At 38.0% G+C, this 20,795-nt stretch overlaps 1 protein-coding gene and 1 long non-coding RNA gene across 3 annotated transcripts in view; one reads left to right on the top strand and one right to left on the bottom strand.

The window, feature by feature from the left end:
- Positions 1–485: 485 nt before the first annotated feature.
- On the top strand, positions 486–2,820 carry LOC116594160. 2 transcript variants are annotated; one of them, XR_004287079.1, is made up of 3 exons: positions 486–635; positions 802–913; positions 2,710–2,820. It is a non-coding gene; the product is annotated as an uncharacterized LOC116594160 (long non-coding RNA). The 2 variants fall into 2 exon arrangements; XR_004287078.1 differs by having other exon boundaries at positions 802–899.
- A 2,379-nt stretch (positions 2,821–5,199) lies between these two features.
- KDM5A (lysine demethylase 5A) overlaps positions 5,200–20,795 on the bottom strand; it is a 94,624-nt gene continuing 79,028 nt past the window's right edge. The window contains exons 25-28 of the mRNA XM_032349171.1: positions 18,610–18,769; positions 16,646–16,866; positions 13,736–14,146; positions 5,200–7,161 (exon numbers count right to left, since the gene is read on the bottom strand). Coding sequence (XP_032205062.1) covers positions 6,955–7,161; positions 13,736–14,146; positions 16,646–16,866; positions 18,610–18,769 — 999 coding nt within the window. The 3' untranslated portion in view covers positions 5,200–6,954. The remainder of the gene's footprint in view (positions 7,162–13,735; positions 14,147–16,645; positions 16,867–18,609; positions 18,770–20,795) is intronic.

Below are 20,795 nucleotides of genomic sequence, written 5' to 3' on the forward strand. Positions count from 1 at the left end.
TATATATATAAAATCTCTGCACCCTTGAACTCACAAACCCAAGAGAGCCACATGCTCTACCAACTGAGCCAGCCAGGTTTCCCTCTGTAAAGCAGGAAATTGTAAGAAAGGGCTGCAATGGGAACACGAATTGGGGATAGTAGGTAACAGCAATTGAATACAAGGAGAGGACTGATGACTGGATAGGCTTCTATCATTTATTCTTTCCTTCTTCCTTTCTTCCTTTGTTTTCTTTTATTGTAAGTGGGCTCCACACCCAACATGGGGCTTGAACTTAAAACCCTGAGATCAATACTTGAGCTGAGATCGAGAGTCAGACACGTAACCAACTGAACCACCCAAGCACCCTCCCCCTCCAGACACCAGTTTTAGATGGCAGTAATGAATTACAAAGAGGCGAAACCAAGGGTGTTAACCCAGCCTTAATGTTCCAACTGGAACTCTGATGTGTCTATGACAAAATAAACAGAAGCACTGAGCCCTGATCAAGACGAGGTGTGCTTGAACGGTTGTTCTGGGTTCCAAAGAGTATTAGTGACAACAATCTTGTGTCTCAACAAAGCTTAGCCCCCAACTCAAGAGGATGGCAGGGTTAGGCCAGAAAGACTAAAGTAGCGTACCAAGACTAAAGACCAGTGAGTGACCTACTGGTTTCAGCACAGTGCAGCCTAGTAGGGAGAGGGAAGAAGCCTTTGCTTTGAGTGGTGGAAAAAATACTAAGACCAAATACCAATTCAGGAGGAGGAGTGGTACACTTAGGTCCGTCTAAACGTATCTGATACTCTCACCTTCCCTCTGCAGAGTTGGGCACTGGATAGAACAGCGAGGTGCCAGTCTTGGTACTTACATAAAAGTGCCTGATAAGCTCTGCAAAATTCAGACCCAAGTGAAGACTATGGGTAAGCTCTAATATGTGACTAAGTATGTAATATTTACATTTTCTAAAAGAATACTCATTGTAGTCCGTATATTCCATTAGAAGTACTGAATAGATCAATAAACAGAGATTTGGACATGTCCAAAGTCCATCTGCCTCTTGAAATTCTTTAAGTTTTAGTAGGAAACATCCTTAAAAATCATCTTCTCTTTCACTCTAAGGGGAGGAGCTGTAACTTAAATGTCTTTCTATCCACACAAACTAGCCCGCACATGGTAGAAAACCCAGTCTCAAAAAAACTAATATAAGGGCGCCTAGGTGGCTCAGTTGGTTGGCCCACTGCCTTTGGCTCGGGTCATGACCCTGAAGTCCCAAGTTTGGGTCCAGCATCAGGCTCCCTGCTCAGCAGGGAGTCTGCTTCTCCCTCTGACCCTCCCCTCTCTCATGCTTTCTCACTCTCTCTCAAATAAAATCTTTTTTAAAAAGCTAATATAAGGTCATATACAGAGCTAAAACCCATTATTTATTTGACTCCTAAATCTTTGTTCTTTATGTAATCCTAAAGTCCTCATCTTTTTGAAGTTTTTGTTCATTTGTTTTTGTAAACTACAAACAATTCTGACTTCATATTCGGGGAAACCCACCAGGGTTCCTTAATACAAGGTTTACGAGCTGGATCCATTAAGCCATTTTCTAGACTTCCTGTGGTGCCTTCTTTCCCATTAATAAGATATTCAACCTAGCTCCAAAGACAAGGTTAGGAAAAATCTTTGGTAAAGAAATTTCATGGAACTTTACTACATGGAAATGTGAATTAAATCTTTCTTCCTACTAAAAGTAGTGCAGAAATATATTTCAAATAATAAGTAGGTAAAAATAAGAAATTCCAAAATCATTCTAAATCTATTCATATAATATAGTTTTTTTTCTATTTCTCTTTTCTCTCCTTGTATCAACTGCTGACTTCCCAATTAATGGCTAATGGCCAAGATTCAGCCTCTTCAACTTACTCATATCAACCACAATGCTAAGGTCCCATGAAATATTTGCTACACCGGGAGGATCCCACATTAATTCTTAAACAAAATGTGTCACTGTATAGAATTTCAGGGGTCTTCTTTTGTTGGTAAGAAAAATATTTTTCAATTTAAGAGATAACCAGATTTTTCCCCCTCCTTCCCACCAATTTTCCTCACCAATACATACATATACACAGTTACATACTTCATATTTGAGGCCAACTTCACTGAAAGCAGAAACATTTTCAGCAATGCCTGTATGACCTGGTATCGTCAGCAATGAGTAAAAAATGCAATCTCTAAAGTCAGCTGCAGTTTGAACTAGCTTAGAGCATTAGGAGACCAAAATATAGTACTTCCTCATTTTCCCTCTATTACTGGTTTGCTGCAAGGAACAAACTGCTCAAGAATCACAGGCTGGGAAATGTCCGTTGGTCATCGCTGGATTCTTGCTGAAAACAGAGGAGAGCTGAAATCTTCTGGAATCACTTCTTCCACTTCACACTTTCTGAAAACACTGTTCTCAGGAATAGGTTAAACACACCACTGATCAAATTATTTGAGGCCAGTATTTTATTTTATAGAGAGCAATTGCAATATTAGAAACTGCTTTGGCACAGGTTGAAAGTGGCTCTCATATACTTGCCAGTTTTCCCCAGGGATCAATACTCATGACCAAAATTGACCTTTACTTGGTTACCATTTAGAGTTGCCACCAATGTAAATGACAGAGTAGGGGGGAACCTGAGCACACACACAAAACTTTTATTTTTTCAGATGTAATGCAAATAACCGTATCTAATATTCTTTCAGAAAAGAAAAGAAATGGAAAACATGCTCAAAAAACAAGAAATCAAGTTATACTTTTCATAAGGCACCACCAAAAACCCTGGTAAATTAGAGTCTGTATTTAAGTGTGTCACTAACAGGTAAATAAATACGTAAGAGAATAATCAGTAGAGGGTCTTGAGGTTTACAAAAGACATTCCTGTTCAGACATCTTGGAGTATTGCAAAAGTAAGAATAAGCAGGCTCCTTCTGAACCCAGCATCTCCTTTCCCAGTGCACATTATTCATTGCATAGTGGTGACTGGATATGATCCAGGCCAAGAGAAGACTGCAATTCCAAAACATATTCACATCCCATCCTTTCCTTCTCATGTTTTGAGTATCACTTGGCACATTCATATCCAAAGAAGTAATGATATGATTTAATTTTTAAAAGGGGGGCGGGGTTCAAAAGGTAAAAGACAAATCAGTTGCCTGCTTTTAAAAATTTAGCTTAACAGACCTACTGCAAAAGCAACTTTCTACACGCATACGAAGCTAGTTCCATATGTAAACCTTTATTGAACCTGGTTTATGTGGGACTTTAACAGCTCAATTCTTTCACAATTTACAATTTTTAAATCCCACTCCAAATTGTCACTTTCTCCTTTAAAAAGCAGATAGTCCCATCGCTTGAAAGAAGGGGTTTCTCAATTTCTCCTTTCATCTTCCCATTTTAAGTACTGGCTGATAGTCTCACAAATGTACTACAGAATTAAAATATCGACAAGCAGGGAGTTTCTTTTATGTGCACTGAAACTGTATCCAGAATCTTAAAATTAAGAAAAGCAAAGAAACTGACAGTTTTTTGGACACCAAAGACAAAAGCAGAGAAGAACAGAAGTGAAGCACAGGTAAAATTATTCTAATCTTACAGGCCTGCTAGCCTTTGCTAAGATTCTGATTATTAAATAAGTACATGGTAGGCAATCACAGAATTAATGCTCATCTTCTCAATTATTCAAAGTATGATATACAGTAATTTGTAATTTTATTGAGGCACAAATTTGAATCATGCAGTGCAAAGGTGGTTTGCAGCAACTCAGGAAGGGAGCCTTAGCATCTAAATCTCAACATGGCTTTGTTGCAGTAACTATCAGTAAGTAAAAAAAACATTTGTGGGAAGAAAATGTCCCCTTTTCTGCCAACAAGAAAGCAAACTACTAATGTTACAGTTGTAAACTTGGGGATTTGCATAGCTCCAATGACCTACCCCTTTTGAGAATGTTAAAGACTTACATAGCATTTTTTTCATTTTTCTTTCTCTAACCTTCCCCAACATAGCTATAATGAAGGTAGTAAGAAATACATTTGATAGAATTAACATATAAGTTAAAATACCAATGGTGAAAATTTGCAACTTTGGAGAGAAGGGTAAAGGAACATTTTAAATCAAGTTTTAATATAAAATGTTACAACACTGAAGAATGGAGTAAGTTGAAAGTAAGTAATTTCCTCTAATGGAAAACAATGTTTTATATTATATCAGGACATCAGCATGACTTTAAATAGATGAGTCTTAGTTCATTAATTCCAAAATTACAGACTTGTGTATGTTCATTTTTCTTCCTCCCTCCCTCTCTATCCCTTTTTAAATTTTTTAAAATTAATTTCTCTCATCTGTTCTTCTCAGCCTTGGTCTAAATCTATGGTCAAGAGTCAGACCAAATCCTCTGACTTTCAAATAAATACAGAAACGCTCACAGTATCAACTAAATGATAGATTTAAGTTTCACAATACCAGAAGGTAAACAGGGAGCTACTCATGGGGGAAGACTGCCTGGCATCTCTCTCACATCTCCAGCAGGTGAATACCATATTAAGGACATAAATTATTCCCTAAACAGCCACCTATATCCATCCACCATACTCCAGAAGCAGAGCACCTTAGCCATCTTTCTCAGCATCTTCATGCCCCTCCACTGATGGCTGAGTAAAGCTAACAGGTGACTAGGAAGAAAAATTAAATATTTTTAAATGTAGTCTACCCAGGCAGCCATCACTTAAAACTCCAATATTTTTACTCACAAGTATTTGAAGATCTTTACAGAGAGGATGAAAAGGCAAACAATATTGTGCTTTCTTTTATAACCAGATGAAATTTTTAACTAAGTAATATCTTCACACAGATTGGCAAAATGAAAACTTATGAAATTGGTTAACAGTTACTTTGCAATATCCACTAAAATCTTAAATCATATACACACGAGGAGATCATGCACAGTGACATTTATGAACCTCTTAATAGGTCAAAATACTAAAAATGTATTATAAGATTAAGGGAAGAATGACTAAAAATTAGGTAGTATGAACCACAGAGAATGCATTTACAGAAACTGGGTTTTACAGGAAAGCTTTTGTTTTTTTGTAGTAAGATGCCTTTTGAGTTAAATCTCATACCCACTCAAACTGTAACTGGACAGTACATTTCACTTCTAGTTACTAGAAGACATTTCTTTAAAAGAGATTGGGGCCAAAAGGGAAAAGCTGTTCTCTAGGCCCACCTTGCTCCTCCCTTTTAAAAAGAAAATCAATGAATTAAGTCAAACCACAGATTTGGGACACAGGATAGTGAAGACCAAACACTTCTTTTAGGGTTTTTCTTTTTTCTTTTTTCTTTTTTTTTTTTTTTTGTCCTTTAAAAAAAGATGAGTCCCCTTCTAATAAACATTTCCATACAGCTTACCTAACACCTTAACAAGAATAGAGAACACAACAGGAGGAAAGAGGACACAGCACCATAGTTTCAAACATTCACATACAAAAACAAAACAAAACAGCCACCACAGAAATAGTAGGACCAAGTTTCCCAACAGATAGGGACAAATTCTAACACACAAAGGAAATGTAATCTATTTGAACAAAACAACATGGAAAATCTGGTCAGGTTAGGACGGATAAGGAAGTGCTAACTCCTTGTACTACAAGGAAGGAATGGGATTTCTTTATTGAAAAGCAAAAAAGAGAAAGCAAGCCCCCAAATGGATTTTTGATGCTGAAACTCTGTCATATGCTGCTGGTAACAGTAAATATATATATTTATATATTCATATATGTGTATTAAAAAAGGAAAAATAATCTATTTATAGAACAGTCAGTAGTCAGAGACATTTAGAAAAAAGTAAAAACAAGTCCTTTTTTCTTTTTTTAAAAATGGATTTACTAAAACAACTTTATCACCCAGAGGTGCTACAACCCCACATTCTCTGATGAAGCCATGGTGTTATTCAACAGCATCTGCTGTGGGCCACAATCAGAAATTGCCAGTGTTGGAAATAGCAGACATTGGGGTCAGGGCTGCAAGGCAAAAAGCTGTTATTTGCTGGTCTTGCTCATGGCCATGCCTGAAGCCTGGTGGTATCTGGTACTTGTGAATGAAGGTTTCCCCGAAAAGCATGCATCACTGTGTCTCAGTAAAACATTCTGACTTGTCTTCTCTTCTTTAGCAGGAGCCTGGATCCATGTACCTGCTCGTCTCTAAAATGCAGACCCAAGACACCAAGACTTCCCAAAGCCAAAAAAGGACTCCTTGACTTGAAATGAGAAAAGCTCTTCTTTCCAGAATCCAATCTAGTCAGATTTCTGAACTAGAAAACATACTCCTCTCCTTGGGAAGATAAGGGGATCTGCCTCTCACTTAGGGTTTTCTTCTTGGTATGAACACACAAGTAGCTTGGATCTAGACTCTGGCTACTATCCCATGATTAACAGGAGTTAACTCTGGCCCTGTTGCTCCCATCGTTGTATCTGTAGGGCATTATATGCCAGGTAACAGCAGAAGGGGAGTGGTACTCTCACTCCTCTCCAACTGTCCTAAGGAGAGCCAAGTCATCGGCACCTCCAGATGGTGCTGCTGCTAGGTTGTACTCCACTAACTAATACCAACTGGCCATGAGCCACATCCTACACGCCCTGATAGCATCCCAGTATATTAATGCCAACCAGCATTCTAGAGCTCAATCACATGTCTGGCTGTAAAGTAACAAACCATACTCAGAGGAGACAAATTGAAATATTGGCTGCTGTACCAAAGACACCCTCTGCATAGATGTGTTGAAGAGAATGTAGATCACACAGACCATGCAAAGAGGAAGTCAGCTCAGAGGACTTCCTCTGAAGGCCATTCGTCTTTGGAAGCAACATTCTGAGTGGATCTAAACCACTCTACTTGATGACTAAGGTCTCAACGTGGTCCATTTCTCCCCATGTCCCAGACTAACCCAGCAACTGCTAACTGGTCTCCTTAAGATCCTCCATTGGTAGTTTGTAGCTCATTATGTAGGAAGGAGGTGGTGCTTGACCTGGGCTATCTGGCCCTTGCTTCTTTGCACAGTTTATACAGATGTAATCTTCATTTTCAGCCATTTCTGGAGATACACCCACACAAACTTGATGAAACCACTCATCACAGCCACCATCACATTGTACCCAGTCTACCTGTAGGAGACAAGATTGGGGAATGTTTAGGTTACATAAACATTAAGCCTCAGGGAAAAAAAAAAAAACATCAACAACAAACAAAAAACAAAGAGCTTTCTTGGCTTAAATGATAGCAAATAATTGGGACATCCAGAGACAGACAATAACTTCTTATGGGGCTACTTTTTAAAGACAGAAATTGGGAAGTTAATACCCCCAAATTCTATTTTACCATAGTATGTCCACAAAATTGGGCCTCTTAGGTACTCCATTACCTCATAATTACCCGGGGCTCCTTTTGAGGTAAAAACATATTTGAGAAAAACTTGACCAAAAAGGAACTTCTAATAGAGCAGCCAAGTAGTTTTAGCTAATATTAACAATTTCTAGGCTCTAAGACAATGCAATTATTGATCAAGAAAGGAAGAATACAACAATGTGAAGGCAATCCTGTGTATTAGCTTTATTTCAAAGAGATAAGCCAAAGTACTAAGAGCATTAAATACCTTTTTAGAAAAGCAGTCACATAGGCCACTTTTAAAACTAATATTTTTTATTCTTCTCTTCTTCCGTTACAAATACAACTCCCTATAAAAAGTTAGCAAATATCAGAGGTCAAATCTTACAAATTATCCAATTAAAACAGTCAAAGTCACAGGTCAATAGATTACTCTGGGGTTTCAAATTAGAGTCTGTATAACTGATAGGTCAGTAGTGGACACTAAGCAAACTTTGACCCTCCAGAGAATATTGTGAGGCTAGACAACGACTGTAGTTTGGTGACTTTAAGCCTTGGGCCTAGAGATAACAAGAAAGTGATCTGGGGCTTTTGTATTTGGAGGGTGATTGTTGGTAGTTTTTATAGCTGATGTCACAGCAGATGAGAACATTTAAGATTAAAAGAGCTACTCCTCAGTATGAAGTGGATCATCTCACTGGCATCTTACAAAGCCACTTACAACACTGGGCTCTGCCAGTTTTCAGAACAAAGAGGCATGAAAGGGTATAATAGGTACCTCAGTGCAGCTTATGAGAAAGAAGAGAAGGAGGTTTTGGCTAGGTAAATAAGTGTCAGGGAAAGGGAGTAGTTTCCAAAATTAGGTAAGAATTATCAAAATGATGATATTCATATTAGTGGTTTTATGACTATGATTTAGCATGGGAAAAATCATTGGTCAAAATAATCTTTCTGCTTCTACTGTTCTTATTCTGGAGTTCTAGATCTTAAGAGATGGTGTTGTGCCAAATGAAGACTACTGAATTCAGTCACAAGTTTTGAGTTCTGATATGTATGGGTTGAGGCTAATAATTTAATCTCATTAAGGCTCAATTTCTTCATCTGCAAAATGGAGATAACATCTTGTTTACAGGATTACTTAGAGGAAGAAATGAAATAGTATATGGCAAAACAGCTAGTTCATTGCCTAGGACACTGGAGGCATTTTTTAAGATCACGATTTCATGGCTCTCTCATTACCTTATCTTACACAAAAAGCATTTTGCACCTTGGATAACTGCCTACAGCACTGTTTCTCAAAATGTGTAGAGCACTTGCATAGAATTACCTATTGTGTTTGTTAGAAGTGTGGCCGAGACCCATCCCAAACCTACAGCCTCAGAATATCTTAGGGGTACAAGCCAGAAGACTACATTTTCCGTCAGATTCTAGGTAATTATATACTCTAAATCTGATCGTCCCTGGCACTCTGTGATACTGTTTGCTAGTAAATTCACAGCCATTTAACAACTTGTCCTAAAACAAATCCTTTTTTTGTTCTGAAGTTGTTTATGTAATATTTAGCTTCTGAAGTCTGTGTAGTAAAGAAAATTGATCAAAATGTTCCTATTGCAGCAAACTAGTACGTGAAAGACAGAAAGGGGAGATAAACGACTTCTGGGCAACAAACTAAAACTACAGGTAGTACAGCTATGAAGATTTACAAAATGCCAATCTGATGGTAAGTGCTTTGGCTCTTTGAGCTGGTAAAGAGAACTGGGAAGATGATCTGTTTCTCTGAGCTGCCCAAATTTCAGGTATTGCCCTCTTTATGATGCCACCCTGAACCAAGAGACAACTCTATTCCTACCTCCAACCCTCTTACTCCAGTCCAGTCCTCAGTCATGCTAATCCACAGAATAAGAAATTTCCTAATTTATCAGTTAACTGCTGCCAAGAAAAGCAGTTCCATGTTTCTTAAAATCTAATTCTTCACTACACTCACTGGGTTCCAGGTTTCCTCAAATTAAATCTGCCAACCTCTCGCAAGTAAGAAAGACATGTTCTCTTTTGTGATTTTGGCTAGAGATCCATTCCTAAGCCTAGCTCTCCCACCATTCCAAAAAAGTATAAACTTTTCTTGAGATATTCACCAGTACACAGATTCTACCCCAGCCTATGGATTACGTAACAGTTCACTTCAATAATCGAGCAGGGGGAAACAAACCCAGTCCTTCCCTTACAAGTATCTTATTATTATTATTATTATTTTTAAAAGATTTTATTTATTAATTTGACAGAGAGAAATCACAAGTAGATGGAGAGGCAGCCAGAGAGAGAGAGAGAGAGGGAAGCAGGCTCCCTGCCGAGCAGCGAGCCCAATGCGGGACTCGATACCAGGACCCTGAGATCATGACCTGAGCCGAAGGCAGCGGCTTAACCCACTGAGCCACCCAGGCGCCCCTTATTATTATTATTTTTAATCACATTCACATACTAACAACCAAATCCAGTGCTATTTTTGTTTGAAAAGGCCCACTGGATCATAAAGCAAACTGAAGTCTGGAATGTCAGTGGAATCCACTAATGATTTCTGACACAGGGGCAACAGAGTATATAGTGCCTGAAGACACAAGAACACAGAATGTGGCTGACTGCATATTAAGTTCTAACAGTCACTTCCCCTTTCATTATTTTCAAAAGAGCTACTTATCAAATCACAAAAATAATAATTAAAATACTTCAAAGCTATAAGTTGTTCGAATCTCAAAGGACAAGAGATTTAGAAGTATAGTACAAACAGGCTAGCAGCTCGATTTGGGGAAATTTTAAAAAAGAAATATGTTAAATACAAGAAATAATGTTAATTTGGCATGTTTTGCTATATGGTTTGGAATTTACCCTTAAAAATATCTTGTTCACTTTGCAGAGCATACTACTGCACTGGGGAAAAAAGAAAGCCTGGAGAGGTAGTGATATTCTTAGCTTAGTTCCCCTTACTGAGCTTTTATTATTTTGGCATTCAACTCTACTTCACCCAAGATTCCTTGCGAAAACCAGATACAAAAAACTAAAACAATTTATTCAAAGTACAATATAACAATGTTCAGAATCCTTGTGTTTATTTTTTTGGTGCTCTCAACATTAAGGGACCAAGCTTCCTAGCCAGCCCAAGATTGATATTTCCCAAGACACAGGAATTTCACTGCTAAAATTGAGAAAATCCAGGCAAATTGGAACAATTGGTTAGCCTATTTCCACGTCACCATAATTTGTGTGTGTGTGTGTGTGTGTGTGTGTGTATTGCACACACACTCAGGGTAATCCAACCTTTGATTATCTGTGCTTTTAAAAAGAGATATGAACTAGTAACACAAACACTATAGCTGAGGCATCACCATGAAAATCTTTTAAAATGAAAATGACTAACAAATAATAAATGTGAGAGACACAGGCTTATAAACTTAATCTCTATTTACCATCCCAAACTTCTTACGGAAGTGGTAATGGGTATGGAAAAGGCCCACAGGAAGAGTTTGGTTTAAAAAAAAAAAAAAAAAAAGGGAAAAAAGTCTATTTTCCTAAATAAGATGATTAAGTATTTACTCTATACAGAAAAAAAGTTACCTAAATGTTAGCTTGAAAGAGTTTGCTCCTTCAAGTTAACTTGTTTTACTCTTGGTAACAGTTAAGAATGAATGAAAGGGGCAAACCTCAGGGAGAAAAAGATTCTGAACCTTATAACTAATTTTTTGAAAATACTCATTATTTTTTTTTAATTAATTTCACCTTGAGGTTAATTTGACAATGATGGAAGAGACAGTTTTTTCTAAAGCCCTTTACAGTATTATTCTGAAAATGTTTTTCTTTTCTCTTTCTAAAACATCCTGAAATTGAGCCTACATATATTCAGGTAGCCCTTCAAAGTCTTCTCAGTCTGCACGTTTTTGGGGAAAAGGAATATTATTACTGGTTAGAAAAATGGTAAATGTACATTTACCTAAATATGAATAAACTCAAGAAGTTATTTTTGCTGCATGACATTTAAGGAGCATAGACTTCTCTCAAAACATTCTTTTCTTATCATTTTGTTCTGAAGATATGTGTCATGCATGTTTTCTTAGAGAAATACTATACTTCACATTGAGAAAGTTGTAATATTGTTTTACAAAGCAGTTAAAGAAATACACCTTTTATTTAGTAAAACTAGTGCTGAGAACAAACCTAGAGAACCATAAATACTGCAAAAACAGCAACAATAGGCAAAATGTTTACAATCTGAAATAATTTGTTTAAAATTAAACACATTACAGAAATACATTTACTAAGTTTCTTTTATGTAGGATGATGACAGGTTAAGATACACCTTCCTCACTTTTGCATGTGCTTGAACAGTTTGAAACAGACATTTTATCTGCATGTTCAGCTAAGTCTCCTTTTGTTCTATTAAGAAAACTTTGTAGGTTTTAAAAGATACCTTTAATGTTAGGAGCAAATCTTAAGGCTCATTTAAAAATAACCATCACATTTTAACACTGCATTTTGTTAGCAAGTACTTTCATAGAGATTATCTCCTCTTATTCTCGTAACCCTGAGAATATGCAGGGCATGTGTTAACAATTTCATAGCAGATGAGGAAAAAAAACTTCCTGTAGTGTTTATATGCTACAGGAAGATAACAGATGACCTGAGCGATATTTAAAATGCTGAGCAGAGGAGAGGGAAAAGATTACTAAGTGAAAAGGTGAAAAAAGAGAGAGCAAAAGGTTCATGATGGATATAAACACTGTAGGAAGGATGACAGGAAAACCTGAAAAAGAAATACCACTTCTTGCTGCCAGTCTGATACTACCACAAAATCAGTTAGAAAAGAAACAAAGGGAGAAGGTTCTGCCAACACTAAGCTGCCAATACTTCAGTACCCAAAGAGAAAGAGCCTTTTATCAGCCTCTTTACTGAACAAATTCAGATGAGAATAAATTTAAAATGAAAGAAAAATACAAACACACATATAATGTAGCTACTAAAATACTTTAAAAATGTTTATAAAATAGAAACATATTTATGAAATCAATAAAGATACCAAAGTGAGAGACAGTATGACATGATATAAAATAAACTATATGGAAAAAGGACTAGAAGAAAACACACTAAAGTATGTATAGGTATTGTCCCTGGAAGGTTAGACTATGGGGATATGTTTCTTACCAAAATATATTCATTTTCCAAAAATAAGTGGAAAACAGTAAGTATAATTTAAGTCTAAGTGTCATTTAGTTTTGGAATGTTTTTGTACTTACATCCTAATTATCGGTAGGATGGGGATGAAGAAAACCTGGTCTCAGGAGGGAAACCTTGGTTCTACTTTTGGCTTTGTACTACTTAGCACTGTGACTTTGGTCACATCATTTATCTTCACTGAGTCCTGGTTTCATCATTTGTAAAATGAAGACCCTGAACAAGGTGACCTCTTCAAGCTCTAACACGTATTTGAGGAGGGAAATAAGGGAGTACTGATGCAGTTATATTTATTCTGTCCATATATTCAAATTGAGGAGGTAATAAAATTTTAAATATCAAGTGGTATAATGAGCAAAATAAAATTAAAACTATGAATTACTAATCTGGATGGGAACCATAACAGATGTCTCCAGTCATTCAATGAACTGGGATTTTTCATAAAATCTATCCATCTTTCTCAAAAACTCTTAACATCAGTATTACCTAAAAGAACAGCCATCATGTAGTAACTATACTTAAAATTTAGGGCCAAAACTTTTAAAATAGTATCTTCAAAGGTCTTAATTATTTTTTGCAAGGTGTCTGGAAAAAATCTCATTCCATTTTAGAAGGATGCAGATAGGCCTGAGTGTGTGTAAGACACAGACCAAAAGTGAAGCTTTAACCCCTTAGTTTTAGGTCTTTAGAACAAAAATTTTAACACAATTTGCCAGAGCTCTTAAAACACTGGCTCAGAATGTTTTGAGGCCACCGTGACTAACTAACTGACAAGGTATTTAGTTCTCTGAGTCACCCTACAGGGAAGGCAAAAGGACTCAAGGACTACACTGAACCCCGCTATGCCAACCACACATGAAATGCACGGCTACCCAGGGTTATCACATAGCTTCTCTCTGCTCTGGTCTTCTTATGTTCACCAGGTACATGATTTTTAAAGCACAACATTTCTTCCATTAAGCACACTGACCTAAGAGCCTCATAATGAAAAACAGTTTATAGAAACTGTAGAAAACATATTCTGCTGGAAGCCCAAATCCTGGAATCAAAACCAGATTCTCATGACATCAGGCTTCTGTCTCGCGACTGCTGCTCCTTGGCCTCTCCCCCAGGGGGGTGGATACAGTTAGAGCTCACCTTGTCCTTGCAGGGCCGCTGGCAGTTCTGCGCGGCACACACGGCATTTTCGTCATCAGACTCCTCTGCTCCAGACCAGTCGTACTTTGAGGGGATGTCCAGCACCTTTTTCTCTCTCTTCTTCTCAGTAGTCTCTTTCACAAGGTCAACTTTGGCTGCAGCAGCCTTCTCCTTCTTTTTCTTTCTCTCTTCTTCCTTTGCCAATTTCTTGGCCAGTTTATTCAGCTCCTTTGATTTTTCTGCACTTAGTTTTAATTTCTTCTTTTTAGGTTTATCCATTTTCTTTAACTCCTTGGACTTCTGTTTTCCTTCTCCAAAAAGTTGTTCTACTTTTTCTAACTTCCGTTTCCGTTTCTTCTCTGAAGAGTCTTTTCCTTTTATTTTTAATGGTTTCTCTTCCATGCTGTCATCCTTCAACAATATCAAATTAGAAAGAATTTTAAAGCAAGACATTTAAAAAAAGTTTTATTCTCTTGTAGGAGGTACCTTGAATAGACAACTTCACAGAGACAGAAAGACAAGAGAGGTTACCAAGGGCTGAAGGAAGGAGAAATGGGACTTACTGCTTAATGGGTGTGGGGGTTCTGTTTGGGATAATTCAAAAGTTCCGGAAATGGACAATGGCAATAGTGTAACACCGTAAATGCCATTAGTGACAAGTGAACTGTATACTTAAAATGGATTAAAATGGTAGATTTTATGTTGGGTACATTAGAACACAATAAATGTTATAAAGAGGGGCGCCTGGGTGTCTCAGCGGGCTAAAGCCGCTGCCTTCGGCTCAGGTCATGATCTCAGGGTCCTGGGATAGAGCCCCGCATGGGGCTTTCTGCTCAGCAGGGAACCTGCTTCCCTCTCTCTCTCTCTCTGCCTGCCTCTCTGCCTACTTGTGATCTCTCTCTCTGTGTCAAATAAATAAATAAAATCTTTAAAAAAAAATGTTATAAAGATATTTAAAAGACATTTTAAGAAAACAAATGTAACAGGGGTGCCTGGGTGGCTCAGTGGGTTAAGCCGCTGCCTTCGGCTCAGGTCATGATCTCAGGGTCCTGGGATCAAGTCCCGCATTGGGCTCTCTGCTCGGCAGGGAGCCTGTTTCCCTCTCTCTCTCTGCCTGCCTCTCTGCCTACTTGTGTGATCTCTCTCTCTCTGTCAAAGAAATAAATGAAATCTTAAAAAAAAAAAAAGTAATATTCAATAAAAACAGAAAATAAAGAAAAGCCTATAGAAAACATGTGACTTTAGCTTAATAGGGAAAAAAGATCATTGTTAGCCTATATCAGTATATGTGTAGCACCTCTAATTGAGATAAAACATATATATAAAGCTAAAAGTATTAAATGTAATAATTTTCTTGGTCTTCACTTAGCACTACGACAGTTCTTTATTAACTCATAATTCCCAATGGCTAAGAAGTTATTAAAATTGTTGGCAAGACAAAAAACTGTATCCATGATCTTACTACATATAGTGACTCTGGCAAGGGCTAGAAATGTTGATGTGACAAAGCAAAAAAAACCCTTATTTTTCAATTTTCTAATATTGTTCCAATTTCTACTATCTGCTGATGTAATACACATTAAAATTTAAAAATTTTTTTAAGGATTCTATATTTATTTGAGGAGGGGAGAGAGAGAGGGAGTGCATGAGAATGGGGGAGGGGCAGAGGGAAAGAACCCCACACAGACTCCCTGCTGAGCACAGAGCCCAGTGCAATGCTGGATCCCACAACCCTGCGATCACAACCTGAGCTGAAAACAAGAGTCAGGATGCTTAACTGACTGAGCCACCCAGGTGCCCCAGCATTAAAGATTTTTAATAGTGAAAGTGTGTCTAGCACACTTTCAGAAGAGGAGGAGGTAGAAAAATAGTGAAACATGTAAGCTTGTAATTAAATACCACCTGAGAATTCATTTTGTGACATATTTGAGACTGAAAAATCTTTGATGAGAACCTAAGAAACTGCAGAATGCAGAACACTGCATTATAAATGTCTTAAGTCTACCACATATCAAACGACGTATTTACCTTCTCAATAGTCTGTTTGCTTATGTGTAAAATAAAGAGGATCAGATGAGATAATGGATGTGAAGAAAACCCTTTGTATTTTGGAAAACAGTATCTAAATCAGGCTACCTTTAATCTGAATTCCAAACCAAAAGCTAACTATCATCTGCCAAGTTTATCTGTATCAACTGTTGGTGACACCGTATCATTCCACTGCATCAAAGTAAGTAATGGAAAAGAATAATGAAAAGAATACTCGAAGTGAAATGCCCAGTTGGAATCCAGGTCTGTTTTTAATAAATGTGTGGCCTAGGCAAGTTTCCACATCTCTGACCCTTTATTTATTAATATGTAGAAATAGGTCTATCCTTTTCTCTCATCCATTCAGGATTATTTATACTGAGGATAGAATGAGATCATGGATATAAAAACACTATATAAACTGCAAACTGCTCTTTAAGTATTAATATATGAATGCAGACTTTCTTTCCCACCCCAATCTGCTGTTTAACCCTCCCCTCTTGTTCCCTTGTGCCTCCCCTATTTAGCCCTCCCCTTGCCTTTTTTTTTTTAAACACTGAATTTTCTTCCACCTTCTTTTTTGGGCCTTTCAGCAGTGGGAGTATGGGCTAAGGATGTTGTTCCTTCCTTAGGAGAAAAACTAAGAGTTTTCAGTATCCTCCATTCTTTTTAGTGGAAATGGTGTTTGGTTCCCCCCCAAAATATTACATAAAATCGCAATCAGACCATAAAGCAGAATTACATTTGGCTTAATAGGAAAGGAGGGCAGCCATAGTACTACCCACTCAGCCATCCCCATTCTGGCATATGTGGCACCTCCAAAGAACCAAGGCATTCTAAAAAATTTTAAAACCACTGTTTAAGTAAGCTTTAACTCCTTGCCTCCATGATATGCAGGAATCTGTCTTCAGAGGGTGGGTGTGTGGCCTGCAAAATCCGCCAAATGTGTTGAGTCTCATCCAGAGATACTTCTAGGAGATCTCCAACCATCATAAGTTCTTCCAGCTGGGCTTTAGCTCCAGGTGACAACTCTAATACTGGAGGTTCCAAACTTCGGGGCACCAAAGGGCTCTTCCGAGGTTGTTTCCTTGGAGTGCTAGAACCTTTCCAATAAGACAAAATAAGACAAAACAAAAAATGAAAACCATGGAAAAAATATGTCATGTTTCGAAAGTAAGTATTTAAGAGAATGGTCCTTCCTCCTCCAGTACTTACTTTAGATATCTGAATTCACTGTATCCATATGAAAGTGAAAATGAAATCTTCAAAAAAAAATACGAAACAGAAAGATCCAGAATTCTAATGCCCACTCTAAAAAATTAGTTGAGAGTAAAAAATTGGGGGCAACCTGGTGGCTCAGTGGCTTGAAGCCTCTGCCTTCGACTCGGGTCATGGTCCCAGGGTCCTGGGATAGAGCCCCGAATCAGGCTCTCTGCTCAGCAGGGAGCCTGCTTCCCCCTCTCTCTTTGCCTGCTTCTCTGCCTACCTGTGATCTCTGTCCGTCAAATAAATAAATAAAAATCTTTAAAAAAAAATTGGTTCCTTATTGATTCTTTAGTCTGTGACTGACAGTGGAAGGAGAATGGGAAAGAATCTCTTATCTTCTCTCCACTTTAGAGGGGACCAAAAGATTAAGCACATGAGGTGCCCTATAAAAATAAGCTGCTATCCTCCTGATAAACCAACAGTAATATGCCACTCCGTAAGATCCTAAATTTTACTATGAAAAGAGAAACACCCTTTACTTCTCAGACATGTGACCTAAAGCAGTATGATATATTTTCAATGGGGAAAAGCAAAGTAGACATATGAGGGCAATTATCTACCAAGGAAGAGGAACTCCCTAACACTTCACACTTTCCAAAACAAGAATGAATATTCTCAAAAAGCGACAAGCTCCTCGACAAGTGGTAATGAACAAATAGAGGCCTATCAGAGATTTTATATAAACAGAGATGGCACTAGAAGGCCTCTAAGGTTCTTACTAGGATTCAATAATTCCATGTAACTTTTTTTAGGTTACCACCTAGTAACATAAAGTACACACAAAGACTTAGCTTTTCTCTTTTTTTTTTTTTTTAAAGATTTTATTTATTTGACAGACAGAGATCACAAGTAGGGGGAGAGGCAGGCAAAGAGAGAGAGGGGGAAACAGGCTCCCCACTGAGCAGAGAGCCCAATGGTGGCTGGATCCCAGGACCCTGGGGTCATGACTTGAGCTGAAGGCAGAGGCTTAACCCACTGAGCCGTCCAGCACCCGGAGACTTAGCTTTTCTTTTTTTTTTTTTTAAAGTCAAAATCGCATTTTCAGGTTTTATAAGCATTTCATGGCCAGGATGTACATTTAAGAGGGATTCATAGTCTGGAGCGCCTGGGTGGCACAGCTGCTTAAGCATCCAACTCTTGATTTTGGTTCAGGTCATGATCTCAGGGTTGCTGAGATCACGCCCAGAGTCAGGCTCTGCCCTTGGTATGAGGTCTGCTTGAAATTCTCTTTCCCTCTTCCTCTGGCCCCTCCTGCTCCCTCTTTCTAAAATAAATAACATTAAAAAAAATTTTTAAAAGAGGGATTCATAGCCTTAATACAATGTTTCCTCTCCCTGGTTTCAGGTATATCTTTTTTTTTTTTTAAGATTTTATTTGTTTGAGAGAGAGACAGAGATAGCAAGAGAGAATAAGAGCAGGTAGGAGGAGAAGCAGGCTCCCTGCTGAGCAAGGAGCCTAATGCATGGCTCGATCCCAGGATCCCAGGATCATGACCGGAGCTGAAGGCAGACGCTTAACCAACTGAACCACCTAGGCACCCCTCAGGTATATCTTCTTTACACTGTTTTAAAGGGTAATACCTTGAGAACAACTCTTAGAAGCTGAAGAATAAGCATGTTCCGCACAGAATGAAGGCGCTGTCCACATGTGAGTGACCACCTCTTCAGACTTGATGGGAATTTCTTCATCACAAAACAGATTGGGCTCCAGACTACTGGAGGACTTCACACTGGCTGTGTCCTGAAGAAGAAACAAAGAAGGAAAAAAAAAAGAGGAAACGAAGAGGGGTATTCAGAATTAGAACTACTTCATTTACCCTGTGACAAGGACCTAGCTGCAGGCTTTCAAGCTTGTAATATACTAAAAACATGACTTTAATGGAATACTACCAGTCATCAAAAATCTTGTCATTTGCAATGACATGGATAGAACCAAAGAGTATTATGCTAAGCAAAATAAGTCAATCACAGAAAGACAGTTATCACATAATCTCACTCATATGTGGAATTTAAGAAACAAGGCAGAGGAGCATAGGGAAAGAGAAGAAAAAATAAGACGTGACAAAATCAGAGAGGGAGACAAACCACAACAGACTCTTAATTATAAGAAACAAATAGGGTAGCCTGAGTTGGGAGAATGGATGGGTAAGTGGGTGATGGACATTAGGAGGGCACGTGATGTAATGAGCACTGGGTATTATTTAAGACTGATGAATCACTGAACTCTACCTCTGAAACCAATAATACATTATATGTTAAATAACTGAATTTATATTAAAAAATTAAATTAAAAAAAATTTTAAATATGACTTTAAAATTAAATGCACAGTATTAAATAAGACAGAAAATGCCCACAGTGTGGGGGAATGGTGGAGGGGGTCAGTAATGACTACAGTTTTAGGTCAAAATGGAAACAGTAAACCTCAAAAACAATCCAGAGATAATAAACCTATAAGAAAATTACTACTAACTAATCTACCTTCTACAGTCTACAACTAAAAAAAACTCCTATACTCCCAAGTTAGAGAACCTTGACACTTTTCAGACTTAGGAAGGGAAGAAAGGTTTAGATGTGACATCTGAAAGACACAAATCATTTAATCCTCTCCAAAGGTTTTCAAGCCTAGAGGCTTATCAATTGCTCTTAGATTGTTCTTTCTTAATACAATGAAGAGCCTAACTGGCAATATTCAAATTATGTACTTCTGACAGCTTTAATTAGTTCTCAGATGATTCTCCCCTGCAGTTAGTTTCCAGAAGCTCACATGTAGAGCTTTAATGGTAGAGCGCAATCAGGAAGACAGAAATCACCGGCCTTTCAACAAGGATAATTTAATGAACTGGTTAGATGTATATTAAAGGCTTGAAAAGACAAAAATAGCACAGAACTAGCACTGAGCTAACACCAAGAAAAAGTTGTCAACCCTAGAGTTTGCAGTAACAAAGGGAAGAAGTGGGGTTATTAGAACCTACAAGCTCAGAGAAGAGGCCCTGCAGAGATGGGAGCCAGATCTCTGAGAAGGAAGTGTTGGCCAGTTCATTCTGCTCTAACGGAATGTGATGTAGTTGGTTTCACGGATGTGAAAAAACAACTACAAATTGGACCCAGTTCCCATTGCCAGAGCAAAACAAAAAGAAAAAGGAAAAAAGAAAAAAAAACCAAAACATGCAGTTCAGATGATGACACGAATAGAGAAAAATAAAACATGGGAAAGATCACGTCCCTTCTCACTATTCAGGCCTTTTAAATATTTTCTAATGTCCTCTTCTAGCAGAAGGCAGGCAGCAGGCAGAAAACAAATGTGGAGAGCAGAACTGGTTGGCACACTGCAACCCAACTGGCAGCTCATTTTTTGTATGGCATATAAGGTAAGAATAGTCTATGTCTTTAAAGAGTTGGGGGGAAAAAAAGGATATCCACTAGGGACCATATGTGGCTTACAAAACCTAAAATATGGGGCACATGTAGGCTCAGTGGGTTAAGGCCTCTGCCTTCGGCTCAGGTCATGATCCCAGGGTCCTGGGATCGAGCCCTGCATCAGGCTCTCTGCTCAGCAGGGAGCCTGCTTCTCTCTCTCTCTCTCTCTCTGCCTGCCTCTCTACTTGTGATCTCTCTGTCAAATAAATAAAATTTAAAAAAAAAGAAATAAGGCAGAGGATCATACGGAAAGAGAAAAAAATATAAGACATGACAAAATCACTAAAGCAATCACTGAAAACACATAAACAAAAAGAGCTATAAGGCAAGAAGTCAATAAAGGAAATGA

The sequence above is a fragment of the Mustela erminea genome, chromosome 6, assembly GCF_009829155.1.
Source record: "Mustela erminea isolate mMusErm1 chromosome 6, mMusErm1.Pri, whole genome shotgun sequence".
Classification (NCBI taxonomy): Eukaryota; Metazoa; Chordata; class Mammalia; order Carnivora; family Mustelidae; genus Mustela; species Mustela erminea.